Genomic DNA, 14,598 nt, shown 5'->3' with positions numbered 1-14,598 from the left:
TGTTTAATAAATACATCTCTGATGCGGAAATCTTCAGTCACTGAGGTGAGCAGAATGAATTGTTAGGACTAATGCCATCTATCTTCCCTGCAGGCTGGATGATTGCAATCTCTCTGCTAGTCACTGTAAGGATATTGGCTCTGTCCTCAGTACAAACCAGTCCCTGATGGAGCTAACACTGAATAACAATGAATTGGGAGACTCCGGCGTGGAACTGATGTGTAAAGGGTTGATGGCGCCAAGCTGCAACTTACAGAAACTCTGGTAAGTCTCGACTAGTGCAACACAACCACCAGAACTCTTACGAGTCTTTATCAACGGACTCTGAGTAACTCAACCCTTGGGGCCAGATCATCAGCTGAGGTAAATAATGCATCTCCACTGACTTCAACAGAGCTACGCCCATTTATTCCAGCTGAGGATCTGGCCCTACATTTACTGTGGTCTGTAAACTCCTCAGAAAACCCTGAATTCTTATCAAATTGCTTTTCGTTTATTGGTAGGGAAAAGAAATTGATGTAACTTCAAACACTTCCTGAGTAATGACTGGGAGAATCTGATCCCTAACTGGACTAGAAATTGGCTGACTTTTCCCAGCTCTGATCATTTGGCCAGGGCAGCTCAAGACAGAGCAAGAACCACTTGTCTATAGCAGCTTTTAACACCTCCCAAATCCCAGCCCCTCCAGTCTTCAAAGAAGAAAAGGAGTAGTACTTGTGGCACCTTAGAGACTAACAAATTTATTGGAGCATGAGCTTTTGTGAGCTACAGCTCACTTCATCAGATGCACATCTCCCCACTGTATTTTCCACTGAATGCATCCGATGAAGTGAGCTGTAGCTCACGAAAGCGTATGCTCGAATAAATTTGTTGGTCTCTAAGGTGCCACAAGTCCTCCTTTTCTTTTTGCGGATACAGACTAACACGGCTGCTACTCTGAAACCAGTCTTCAAAGAGAACTCTTCCAATAGCTACATATATTTTGGTTTTTAGCTGCTTTAATCTTTTCTGCTCACTTGTTTACCACCAAGACTATCATACATAAATGGATCTTGGCACTTCAAAGACCAAGATAAGGTCTAGACAGCTGGCAGCCTCCCAGAGTTTACCTGGTGGGCAGGAAAAAATTGTTACAAGGATGACTTTTGGTCCCTCAACAGTTCTGTGGGCTTCAAATGTCACATGTCCTCTAGTGAGAAGAGCAATTTAAAAAAATTGCAGGTGTGGGGAGCCAAAATAAGTAAATCAGACACTTTTTTTTTTTTTTAAGATAGGCCTTGGAATAAATGGATCTAATACTTCCCCAAGAGAATAGAAAAGTAGTTATTGAGTCACATTTCAAATAGTCTTTTTAAACCTCAAGTTCTCAAGAGTGCCAATCACAAATCATTAGCGTCTCTCCTAAGCTAGGTTGCGGTGTTTGTGTTTTGTGGGCAGTTCAGTGCATGGTAAACGTCCACTGTTTACCTCGGGCAATGTGTTACAGATGAAATCCGAAACCTCAAACTTTTCTAAAAAGTGAACTTCCCGACAGAACTCCATTAAGATATTGTACAGGTTATTGGCTCCTCTGAGTGATTTAAATCCACCCCCTTTTTGGTAATGTTGCAGCTGTCCTGCAACTACTCATACCAGAAACAGCACTGGAGAGAGACCTTTCTCAGCCCTTTGCTGCCACTGAGAGCAGGTATATCCTGCAGGATACAGTAGCTACACTGTGGAGGAGAGCATATCTAACACCTACACAGCAATAGGGGATTTAAGCCAATATTTGGCTTAGATTTTATTTTTGACTACTGTGCCCTCACTCTAGGGAGTCAATGGAAGGTAAGAGTCCCTTATTTTCTATCTGGGAATAGCCTCTTGTTGGCTTAGACTTGTCCTATGTAGAACAACATTGCTGCATAGATGTATTGGAATTTTTGTCATTATTTAATGGGAAAAATTCTCTTTTCTGCTATGGCTGCTGTACAAGAAGTTTATTAAAAAACAAAACATGGAAGCCCCTTGTTACTGCAACTCTAAAACTACTTGATTAAAATTTTTAACTGGGGCAGAGATTATTGGGTCTGGCCCTACCATAGTATTTATCTTGGCATGTAATAATTTTGGTAGAATTGCAGATGCTTTCTTTGTAAAGGCACTGAAGCATAATCCATTGTAGTGCTGCAGTGTATTATGAAGCCAAATACTGGAGGATACACCAGTCAAACATGGTGAATTCTGAGGAACTCTATTCCTCATATGCTGGTTTCTTTTCTTCCTCAGGCTGCAGAACTGCAATCTAACAGACGCCTGTTGTAAGTATCTCTCTTCTGTTCTGAGCACAAAACCAACTCTGATCGAGCTGCATCTGGGTGATAACAAACTAGGATCTTCAGGTGTAAAAGTGCTGTGTGAAGGATTGATGGATCCCAACTGTAAGCTACAGAAGCTACAGTAAGTAAGCACTGGCCTCCTTGGTTCTTCCATCTGTGCTTGGCATTGCAAGGTGCTCGACAAAACTCAGATGGATGGGTAGGTTGGGGAGTGGAGTTCTGTCATCTCTTGTAACCAGCAGTAAATTTGCCTCCAGTTGCAAAAAAGTGAATATCTGCAGGGAGGAAATCTCTGGTAAACCAATTTAGTGGGGATTGGATGGTCCCAAAGCCTTGTAATGATGTGGACTGGTCTCTAGTCTGACCACCTCAATAAAGCCCAGATTGGTAGTGACCAAAAGCTATTCTCATGGTAGGTTCAGTGGTTTCAGCCGTGCTCCAAATCTTTGTTGACCACTTTATACTCAGTTCAGTTGCATTCATTGGATCATCGGGATATGTTCCATGGAGCATAGTTTGTGACTATTCAGACAAATTAGTGGTTTTAATCCAACTACCAATGGATAGGTCTCCATATTGAAACCACCTTTGACTGAGACCCTTGTTTAGCAGAGGCCAGGAATTAACTGGGCATGAAGAATTTGCTGCTTCCTTCCTCAAAAGGACAAACTACCACCTTTTTGTCCTCCAGTTTACCCATCTACTTCTCAGAGTTATGGATGGTTAGTCTGGCTCTTCCCATAACCATATTATAGGGAAGGTGAAGTGGGTAGAGATTAGGTGCATACCATTTACACAGTACTTGAGGCTCTTGTCCACTGCAAACAACCCTCTGACATTACTTAATAAATAGTGGTGGGTGCCTATCAATGCAGAATGACCTGGAAGTTCTATGATCAAACCTCAGTCAAGAACAGGGAGCAGAAACTTGTTTCACAACCAGCAGGAGTGCTGCTGATCAGTTTATTGCTCTTGATTCTAGTCTGGTTTCTGATCTGATTATACTAAAGGTTACCAGCTGGAGAAACTAACTCGTCTCCTCCTTCAGAAAGACATAGCAGTGGTGGTTGTATGCTCTTACAATTCAAGAATTAAACAGTGGTTGTCAACAAACCTGCATGTAATCTTATGAAAGGCTTGCTATTGAAACTGAGCAGATACCCCATCTGGTGATGCTTTCAAATCAAACTGACTGAAGCCCCCTGGCAATAGCATGGAAGTGCTATTAATTTAGCTGCTGAGGTTTGAGGACTCCCCCTGTGAAAAGTCATGAGCAATCTATATATTTAACAGGCTGACTGGTAAACTCTCTGCTCAATCTTTGTGTCTGGGCTGTGGACAAGATTTCTATGTTGCTGACATATCTGAGCTGAGTGGCAGGATGAAGACTCCTATTTTGCTCTGGTTTTTTTCTTTTTGCAGGTTAGAGTATTGTGAACTCTCGCCTGACAACTGTGAGATGCTCTGCTCCGCTCTGCGCACAAAGTCCTCCCTGAAGGGGCTCAACATAAGTAACAACAAACTGGGAGATGCAGCAGTAAAAGTGCTATGTCAGGGAATGATGGATCCCAACTGTAAGCTACAGTCGCTACAGTAAGTAACAGCTGGTTCCCTCCAGTTCTAACTCTGCTGTTACAGAGACACACCATTCTCTTGCTGCCAGGAATACTTAAGAAATTCTGTGGCTTATCCAGGTGCATCTGTGTTGCCATGAAAAATTGCAAAATCTCTGCTGCCTTAAATTCTGCTTAGCACTTGATTCAGGGAGCTGGCTTTCACTCTTCACTGCATGGTAATGGCAGTGGGGTCGCTGTGGACCAGACTTGCAAAGAAAATGTCCTTTGGCACCTATTTGGGAGGGGAAGCTACTATCCCTCGGCTCTAGCTAGTCTCCCACCAGTTACTATTCAACTAGGTCTGAATGCTTCTTCAGAATAACAAAGTGTACATCTCTTCAAAGTGGTCTGCTGCGATACACTCCTTGTCTGGGGTAAGGTCCACGGAGGCAGTTTGGTGCAAGATCTCAGTCTCCTGCCACATCTAGATCTGCAGAGCACTCCTGCCCTAAGAGCAGTATAGGCTGCAGAATCTGCTTATCGCATCAGCTGGAAGCCATGTGGAGACCCATTGTGTTTGCAGCAGCCATGAGCTCACCATCCCAGCATGGGTCTAATGGAGTTATGGTCTCAGGGACTCCCCTGGCTTTGTCTGTGCCCAGGACTTCCTTAAAGAGGGATCCTCAACATAAAGAATGGCCCATGCAAATCGCCTATCGGTTACATACATGGTATATGGGTTTTAGGGAACTATGGTGCTCATTGAGGAAGGATGATGCAAACGGTTTCTTCTGGGGGAATAATGGGCCAAATCCTCAGCTGGCATACCTCCACTGAATTCAGTGGAGCTTCACCAATTCATACTGGCTGAGGACCTGGCCTGCAGTCTCTTCCCGATCGTATTCAGGATGGTGGATGTCCTCTAATACGCTGACTTATGGAGCAGCAACTGCTGAACGTTGATCTGATTCTTCTGTTCCCCACAGTCTGGAGAACTGTCATATCACAGCTGCTAGCTGTGGGGATCTCGGCACTGTTCTTGCTATGAAGCCATCCCTAACAGAGCTGTCTGTGGGAGAGAACAAGATTGGAGATCCAGGTGTAGCACTGCTGTGCCAGGGACTACTGAATCCCAACTCTAAAATAGAGAAGTTATGGTAAGGGAAACGCTTAAAATCTGCACAAGTTGGTAGCCTCCAAATCATCTGTGTTTATTATGCTAGCATGATCTTGCCTGATATGTAGAGTTTCCTGGTCAACAAATCCCTTGTGAAGCAGGGGTGCACCTCAGACCCCTTTTCTCAGGGAGGGTTGGATGAAGAACACTACTGAATAGGCAGGAAAGCACAGTGAGGTCAGTAAATGATCAAATCCTCTGAAGGAGGACACGACTGAATATTCATTACAGCAGCATTCTGTTGTTCTGTTCAGTTTTCTGTACAACACTAGATACCCAACTTACCTTCTGTCCTTTTAAAAAAGGAGATTTTTATCTCTAATGCAGGAAAGGGGAAGATGTAAGCAGGAGAAGGCTGCTCACACCAAAGGAACTTGTAAAGTAAATGTGTGTGCCTATAACAAGCCTCTTAGAGTTCAAAAGACAGACTCTACTGGTCTGCATTTCTACCACCCTGGGTAAAAATAGGATTCACCCCAGATCAGCATATAAAGTCCTAAGCAAATCTTGAAGAATCCAATATTCCTATTGTGTTCCTCAGGTTATGGGAATGTGGTGTCTCACCGGCTGGCTGTAAGGATCTCTCCCATGTCCTCAGTGCAAAAGAGTCTCTAATAGAGCTGAGCCTGATTGGTAACGAGTTGGGAGACCCAGGAATGGAGCTATTGTGTCAAGGACTGAAGGATCCAAAAACTAAACTCCAGGCACTATGGTAAGCTGCTGCTGGCTTCCTTTACAATGTTCACTGTCCTAATTTTTTAGTTTTATTAACAAATAACTCTTTTACACTAAGCAGTGCCCACACAAACATCCTAACTGATTCAGGTCCTCTAAGGGTGGTGTGGTTCTTCTGTTTAGCAAGGCCCCAAAGGGATTCTGGGGAAAGAGCCCATTGAAAGTCAATGGGACTAGTGCTCCTAAAAACCCTTAGGTAACTTTTTTGAAAGGTCATGGGGGAGATTTTCAAGGTCTAGGAAACTGAGCATCGTCAAGTTTGAGCCCACCCATTAAGTATAATTAATTCACTTGAGAGAAGGATTCAGTGACTTGGAAAAAGACATTTGAAAGGGCAGCTTTAACAGCAAATTGGATGTTGGGTCTACTAGTTTCCTGTTTTTGTATTGGATTCCTAGCTTTCCCATGGCTTTCTGTTGCTCAAAAGCCTGAAGGCTTGAGCTCTAAATCCTACCAAGTGTTTCGGGATTTCTTCAGTGGTAGAGAGGGAGTGAATGTGTTCACCAAGGAAAGCTATAGCCTTTAGCAATGAAGGAAATCTGTCTGCTAGCTGCACTATAAATATACATGGCTCCCCCTTGAAAGGGTTTAAAGAAGTCAGTACTCCGATGGTGGCAATTTTAGTCAAAGTGTAACAGAAGGTTCTACCTACATGAACTTCTCTTTTTCCACCTCTGTACTTACCTGGTGTAGCCTTCCAGACCTAGGTCCTCTGGCATCACATGATCTGAGGTAGGAAGAGAACTGTCCCTTTGTGTGAAGGTTTAACAAGTGAAATAACCCTTTCCTACTATCTAAGCCAAAAGAATAGCATAGTTATCTGTTTACACAGATAGGTGAATGTGAGAGGGTGAGAAAAACCTAGGGATAGGTGAGATACCACCATTCACCTTCAACACAGGAGGTATGTCTCTAAGTGATCCCTTTCAGAGCGAACTAATCTCTCATGCAGCTGTGTGCCTCAAAAGAGCAAAGATCTTGCATTCTTTGAGGTGGATGTAATTTTTAGTGTGATGCAACAGGACAATTGAGCCTCAGACCTGGGGGAGTGGATAAGCACATGGGTGATTTAAAATAGTACATCTAATCACTGATGGCAAAGGACAGAAGACCCAGACTTCAATAGGAATGTAGTCCCACCCTGTCTAAATAACTCTACTCACCAACGTGAGGGGGAGGACCTGAGGCATTCAGGAGAGGTCAGCAGCCATAGAGGTTAAAGATGGGAGAGGAAGACCTATTAGATCAGGGGGACGCAAACTTTTTGGGCCGAGGGCCACATCAGGGTGGAGAAATTGTGTGCAGGAATGGGCTCAGGGCAAGGGATTGGGGCAGAGGAGGGGTGCGGCATGTGAGGGGGCTCAGGGAAGGGGGTTAGGGTGCAGGGGGCTCAGGGCAGAGAGTTGAGGTGGAGGGTGCAGCAGGAGGCAAGGTGCAGGGAGTTGAGGAGCAGGATGCAGGAAAAGTTCAGGCTCCGGCCTGGCACTGCTTACCTAAAGTGGCTCTGGGGTGGCAACAGCACACCCGGGGCCAGGGCAGGCTCCCTGCTGGCCTGCCCTGACCCCATGCCACACCGCTCTAGGAAGCGGTCAGAACCACATCCCTGCCAGCCCCTGGGGGTGGGGGATGAGGGGGGGGGCACAGGGCTCCGCTTGCTGCCCTTGCCACACCTCCAGGTACCTCCCCTGAAGCTCCCATTGGCTGCAGTTCCCCGTTCCTGTCCCTGGGGCCCTGGTGGTGCCTGAAGGCAACAGCAACGCACTGAGTCCTCTGCCCTCCAGGGACATGGTGCTGGCTGCTTCTAAGAGTGGCGCAGGGCTTGCGGCCCACAGTTTGCCTACTTCCTGTATTAGATCATCCAATCAGTCTTTCAGCTCCTGAAGATCTGGTTTCTTTTTTGCATTGCAGGATAAGGGAATGTGGTCTCACCACTGCCTGCTGTAAGAGCATTAGCTCTGTTCTTGGCACAAACCAGACCTTGAGAGATCTGCATATGGGTGGAAACAAGATAGGAGATGCAGGGGTTGAAATTATCCGTGAAGGACTGATGAACCCCAACTGTAACTTACGGTCTCTATGGTAAGTAACTTATTTCTCTTTCAGTTGCAGATATTGGTTGCCCAATAAAGAATGGGGGTGGATGGAGATAAGGCACAGAGGCTATGAAGAAACCGTTACAAAATACCAAATAGTGAGAACTGATGCTCAATTATAGCAGTTATGGCTGGGAACAGAATGCTGTTGGCATTCATGGGAAGACAGTCTCCCTTGAAGTTCTCATTTCCCACAGATTCTTCCTTGTACTTAAAACTGGCCCTTTGATAAGAACTAGCAAATGTTAACTCCAATGTTGTCTTTGGGGCATAAGACACCCTAAGTAAAGGGGAGCTGGAGGAATCTCCCTGGGGACAGGTTATCCCAAACCTGTCAATTGCAGGATTTGTTGCACCTTCCTCTGAAGCAGCAGGTACTAACCACTGTCAATGGCATACCTGGCTAGACAGATCACTGGCCTGACCCGTATCGGCCAGTTCCTGTGCTCTACTGCTAGAGTACAAATCCTAACTTAGGTAACATGTCTGTGTTGCTTTCTTTGCATATTTGTGCAAATTCTACACTGTTTCAGCCCTCCCAGAACAAGCAGCTGTTCCGTTTCCGTGTGGAACTGTTAGCAGAACTGTCCACATCTGACTATTAGTAGCCAGTGACACTTTTTTTCCCCCCTCAGGTCTAAAGTTGTGTAAATAACTGGCTTAGTACTCCCGACACATAATGCTGCAGCCACCTCCCCACCCCCGATGCCACAACACTGGAATGGTACTCTACGGCTCTAGTTGCACCCAGTGAAGCCAAATGGGCAGGAGCCATGGAATCATGTGGGGCTACCATGGATGCTTTAGTCATGGCTTCTAGAACCTGTAGGTTAGACTAGAAAGGATCTTGAGAGACAGAGGCTTTGGCTTCTGTTCTCAGCAAATCAGGTTCTGAATGGGAAGGACTGAGTGCCAAGAGGTCATTTGTCCTGTCACAGAGGTGGACCAGCAGATTGAGCTATGGGTTTGACAGGGTGACCTCTGAATCTCAAGGCCAATAGATGTCAAGTAACCCAAAGGGTGGGCTCTTAATTAAGGTTCTAGCACTATAAACTTAGTTTGAGCTACTCCTGTGTTTACTGAAGTACTGGTCCTTTGGTGAATCTTGCCCATATGCTCAGGGTTTAGCTGATCGCCATATTTGGGGTTGGGAAGGAATTTTCCTCCCAGGGCAGATTGGAAGAGGCCCTGGAGGTTTTTCGCCTTCCTCTGTAGCATGGGGCACAGGTCACTTGCTGGAGGATTCTCTGCTCCTTGAAGTCTTTAAACCATGATCTGAGGACTTCAAGAGCTCAGACATAGGTGAGGTTTTTCGCAGGTGTGGGTGGGTGAGATTCTGTGACCTGCATTGTGCAGGAGGTCAGACTAGATGATCATAATGGTCCCTTTTGACCTTAATATCTATGAATAGCCTTGGCTTCTTGAAGGAACTCTTTCAATTTGCCTCTGTTCTGAATCTGTAAATAACCCAGTAATAATCTGTAAATGTTGTTTAGTCTGGTCTTTGTTAGCTTGGTCACCACCTCTAGCTGTGTAATAAGGAGAGAGAGAGAATAGCTTAATGGCTCAGTCCAGCTGCAAAAACTCAAATTTTTCCCTACAACAGAGATTCACCAGACTGTTTTGGTCTACAAGTTAGATATGTCTTGGGTTCCCTAACACGCTATCTACTGATAGATCACATGAGTGCAGACAAGAGTGGAAATAAGGTGTGGGAACACTAATCTTGTGCAATAGAGATCTCCATTTGTGCAACATCAAAACTCACCAAGCCTAATATAGGCTGGCTTTATGCCCATTCATTAGCTGGGAAGGGTCAGATTCTGTCCTCTGTTACACCTGGCATTTCCATGTAGCAGAGGTCAGAATTTAATCACGAATGTCTAATACTGCCCCAAAACTTGTTGGGCACATCCTGCAAACCGATGGCAATGTGCTCTCACTCTTTCTATGGCTGGAGCCAGAAGAAAGGGATTGCCTGCAACAAGTAATCACAAAGGGGCCTGCGCACTGGTGTCTTTAGGGGGAGCACATGCTTCATGTAAAACACACAAGCTATCCTATGTGCCAGCCTCTGAAACGGCAGAAAGACAAATGGTGTTGCTGCCTGCTGCAGTCCTGGTTGGGATGTCTACTCCTAACAGCCCAGAGTTCAAAGTGACTCTAAACCAGTACTCCTCTTATTTTGGCTCCTCTTTCCCTGCAGGTTGGGTAACTGCAGTCTCTCAGCTGCTTGTTGTGGGAGTCTGGCCACTATCCTCTCTTCCAAACCGTGCCTGACAGAGCTAGACCTGAGTAACAATTCACTGGAGGACGAAGGTGTGAAGAAGCTGTGTGAATCCTTGAAACATCCAAACTGCAAACTACAGCAACTTGTGTACGTGGTGCTCGCTTTATATTCCCTCGGCACTGAGCTGGTCTCTTAGAATTAAAAAGGAGAATGGGGCCTTCCAAGAGGAGACAGGGCAGTGAGCAAAGCCTGCTCTAAGGAAGTTAGTGTCTAATGGGAATCCATGACTTCCTGCAGGAGGCAAACTTCTATCAGCTGTTTCAGAAGCTGCCTGCCCTTTTGAGGCTGTTTGCCCATGTTCCCGGTACAATGGCTTACTGCCCTTGACCCTAGAGACCAGACTAAACTCTGACAGGTCAACAGAAAACACTTGAGCCTGGTCCTTTAAGGCCCTGTCCACACTGCAGCTTTCAATTGCATGGGTGGGGTCCCATGCCACATAACCAATAACTGTGGCGGCCAATCACATGGCCCCGGTCAGAAGCCTGCTCTTCCACATGGTCTCCCAGTAACTGGATTCACCTGGCTTGCCTGCCCCTCAGCTGGAGGGACTTGCGTGAGCTCCTCATTGACACAGGTGACTGGGCTCTGGAAGGGAGTCTTGGTGGCAGGCTTTTATTTCTATCCTTGGAAATGGGTTAGGGCTGGAAGGGACAAGCAGGTGGACACCACTCCTGCAGTAGGAGAGGGTGAGGGGAAGAAAGAGACCTTGGCTTTTATGTGAAGTGAGCTCATTTATGTTTGGAGCATATCCCAAAAAATCTCTTTTGCTGACTTTTTTTCCCTTAAATCCTCTGACATGACTCAGCCTGGGACTAATCTGACCAGATGAGTAACACCCTCTCTTGTACCTGTAGCATGGACAGGCCCTTTAGTCAATCTGTGGCTGAGACAGCTGCCCCTGTGTCTGCATGGGGATGCCCCAGAATTGAAATAGCAGAATGTAAAGGTCTTGGCAGTGGGACATTACCTGTCCCTAACTCCTCCATGCTGTGAAGCTATTTTTAATCCCATCTCCTGCTCTTTAACCAGACCATCCCCCCCCCCTCCTAGGAACAGAGGAACTGCCATAATGGATGAGACCCATGGTCTACCTAGTCCAATATCCTGTCTGACAGTGACCATTGTGAAAATAAAAGATGGGGAAACGTAAAAAAAAGATAAAAGGAATTACTTGTCTCAATGCATAAAAAGACAGGACTTCTCTGCCACAAGTAGTCATTGAGGCCAAGCCCTTGTCAGGACTCAAGGGATTGGATGTTTTATACAGATGACAAGAATATCCAGAGTTCTGATAAATATTGGAAGAAGCATTAAACATACTGCTTAAGCCTGAAGCCCATCTCTAACTATTTGAGACTAGGATGAGGTCTGTGTGGGGGGCAGACTCTCACACCATTCTACTTTTATAACTTCCTTTGATTCTTGCTCCTGTCAGAGAGGGGATATTGGATTAGGTTAGGGGTGGGCAAACTATAAGCCATTTTGCCCCAGACCCCCTCCCCGGCGCTCCAGCTGGGGAGCAGGGTTGGGGGCCACTCCACGTAGCTCCTGGGATCAGCAGCATGGTCCCCCTCCAGCTCCTATGCGTTGGGGCAGCCAGGGGTCTCTGCTCTCTAAACTGCCTCCATAGCTCCCATTGGCTGGGAACCGCAGCCAATGAGCCACTTGAGGTCAGCGCCACCTAGAGCCTGCACCCCTAAGCCTCTCCCTGAGTCCCTGCCCCAGCCCTGATCCCAGTCCAGAGCAGCCTCCTGCAACCATAACTCCTCATTTCTGGCCCCACCCCAGAGCCCTTACCCCCTCCCATACCCCAACCCCAATTTTGTGAGCGTTCATGGCCTGCCATACAATTTCTATTCCCAGATGTGGCCCTTGAGCCAGAAAGTTTGCCCACCCCTGGATTAGATGGATCACAGATCTGATTGTCTGGCAGTTCCTAGTGACAGATGCTTCAGTGGACTGTGAAGCTACACCATGCTAGGCAGAAACAAATCCAGTTGTATGACTCTCCTTCAGTAGCCTTGCTCACAACTTAATACAGCTGAAGGCTACCCTTGGTTTAACAGCTCTGCCTGAGGACTTTGGTCTTGAACCAGGACTAGCAGAATAGCAAAGGCCAATAAGGCAGTTTTGGCTCAAACCTAATTGGCTCCTTTTTGCCACTTCTTCTCCCCAGAGGTAACTGCCTTTGCTCTCCAGCACTCTTTGGTTTGATAGCATGCCTGCTGAGACTGCTGTGTTTTTTCTTTTCAGTCTGTACGACATCTACTTGAGCTCTGAAGTGGATGATGAACTGAAAGTCCTGGAAGAGTCCAAACCTGGATTGAAGATTATTTTTTGAGTGATGCAGTTTCAGATGTGACCATCTGCTGAGCACTGTCCTCTCCCTGTTTCTGCCTCTTTATCTGAACTATTCATATATGCAGTTAACCAATAAGTTCAATGTAGAATGATTTTTTTTTTTTTTTACCAAAAAAAATTCATGGAATCTCTGCAGAACAATGTCCCTCAAGGGAATTGGCAGCCTGCTGTGTATTCATGAATGTATCCAATCTGAGGCTCATCAGAGCTTCAGAGTTTCATCAGAGCATCTCTATCCCTGAGGTAAAGAATACTAGGCATTTACAAGAACTGGCCTATAGGAGCAGCTCTAAAATGCCTATTTAATGGGTCGATCAAGATTTTTAGAAGTTTTCCCTTCCAAAGAGCTGGCAAAACCAGAACCACCTGGTGAATGTCTAGTATTCCATAGATGGCGCTTTTGCTGAGTCTCTGGGGGAAAGTATCCAGGAACAAAGCAAAAATATTGACACTAAAATAACTGAAATAATGCACTCTTCCTGGAAGAGGTCAGTTTTTCCCCTGGGAAAGTAACCTTGGCAGAAACCCCTAGACAAGGCTGATAAGAGTAGGTGCTCACTTAATACTGGGACTTTTTTCTCTTGAAAGAAATCTATAAAGCTTCTTTATTACAAGTAAAAATGATGCTCTCTCTGCTAAACTGAAAGGGAGTAAATTCTCTGACTTGTTCTGGCAAAAGTAGCTCTGTAGAAATATCATTGTAATAAAGTTTCATTGCAAAGAATGAGATTCTTATTTCTCTACTTTGTTCTGAATGTTATGTTTGATGCAAGTGATGAAGGGACACTAAAGGTTGTTTGACCTACAACTTCAACCTACCTTTTAACTGCTTTAAGGCCAATCTGCCTTCAGAACTGGTACACTACTAATGGCTTTCCTTGATTTTTTTCAATAGAAATATATCAACTTAGGCACACAATAAACCAGTGGCAGCAGAGAACATCCATGAAGAGCAAAGTGTGAAACAAAGACTTAAGGCTTACAATGAGTCCTGTGGAAAATAACTTGTTAGTACCCATTTGATAGTCTAGGTTTCACTTTTTGATATTTTTTTCATAGAATCATGGGACTGGAAGGGACCTCAAGAGATCATCTAGTCTAATCCCCTGCACTCATGGCAGGACAAAGTATTATTCTAGACCATCCCTGGCAGGTGTTTGTCTAACCTACTCTTACTTGCCAATGATGGAGATTCCACAACCTCCCTAGGCAATTTATTTTTAATCCCAAAGTGAAAAAATAAATTGCCTGAGTGGGGAATGCAACTTCCTGCGCTGTTGAACCCTCGCTCAAGAGTGCACTCAAAACCCTGCTGGTACAAACAGCAAGGGCTGGAGTGGGGGAAAGGAAGATAAACACAAGAGACAACCAAAGGAGCTTCAGACCATGCAGCCCAAATGCAGAGTGGCCTTTACACAGAGAAGGAAGCCCAGATAAATCTATTTTTCCCCCCCTTAGTGTTTTCCTGACTAAACACCTTGGCTCCACACTAATGCTCATGAACATAACTGTTCAATGGTGGCTTCCAGAGATTGTTGAATGGCAGGAAGTGTTCGTGACCTATGGTGCTTACAATCTCCCTTCACAAGGAGAAGCCACAGCTGGCCAGAAGGCTCACAACCAAGGAAGGGACTAACTAAGCTCAGCACCATGAAGACTTGTTACAAAACCCTGTCTGTAATTTTGCAACCGAAACATGCTTTCTGCCACCCCCATGCCTCAGGGAGGGTGGCAGTAGCAGCATGAGGCCACACAGTGGTGCAAATTGCACCCCCTGTGATAGCAAAGGGGAATCCAGTGCCACTTCAGTGGAAGTTTAGTCTACACAAGCAAGGGCTGAATCTGGGGCAAGGATGTTCCAGGACAGGCTGCATGTGTGGTGACTAACCTTCAGGATGTCTTCCTTAAGACTAGTCAGTTCTTGGTTTTAATAGGGGCCAAATGCTCTAAAATGGAGGCAATCTCATGCTCACACTCTGGGTCCCCACCCTTTGCATGTGCGTGGCCTGCTTTGGAAGGGGCAAAGTAGACATGGGCTGTGGGGCTGCATGCAGCACAAACTCTA

At 45.7% G+C, this 14,598-nt stretch overlaps 1 protein-coding gene across 3 annotated transcripts in view; it reads left to right on the top strand.

The window, feature by feature from the left end:
* The window catches only part of RNH1 (ribonuclease/angiogenin inhibitor 1), a 35,429-nt gene extending 22,172 nt beyond the window's left edge, over window positions 1-13,257 (top strand). For all 3 annotated transcript variants that reach the window (XM_048852557.2, XM_048852559.2, XM_048852558.2), the window contains exons 3-10: window positions 94-264; window positions 2,269-2,439; window positions 3,741-3,911; window positions 4,861-5,031; window positions 5,593-5,763; window positions 7,695-7,865; window positions 10,086-10,256; window positions 12,426-13,257. In XM_048852557.2, the coding sequence (XP_048708514.1) occupies window positions 94-264; window positions 2,269-2,439; window positions 3,741-3,911; window positions 4,861-5,031; window positions 5,593-5,763; window positions 7,695-7,865; window positions 10,086-10,256; window positions 12,426-12,513 (1,285 nt within the window). In that variant the 3' untranslated portion in view covers window positions 12,514-13,257. The remainder of the gene's footprint in view (window positions 1-93; window positions 265-2,268; window positions 2,440-3,740; window positions 3,912-4,860; window positions 5,032-5,592; window positions 5,764-7,694; window positions 7,866-10,085; window positions 10,257-12,425) is intronic.
* Window positions 13,258-14,598: the final 1,341 nt, after the last annotated feature.

This window comes from Caretta caretta, chromosome 6 (genome assembly GCF_965140235.1).
Source record: "Caretta caretta isolate rCarCar2 chromosome 6, rCarCar1.hap1, whole genome shotgun sequence".
Classification (NCBI taxonomy): domain Eukaryota; kingdom Metazoa; phylum Chordata; order Testudines; family Cheloniidae; genus Caretta; species Caretta caretta.
This window is presented reverse-complemented; position numbering and strand designations above follow the sequence as displayed.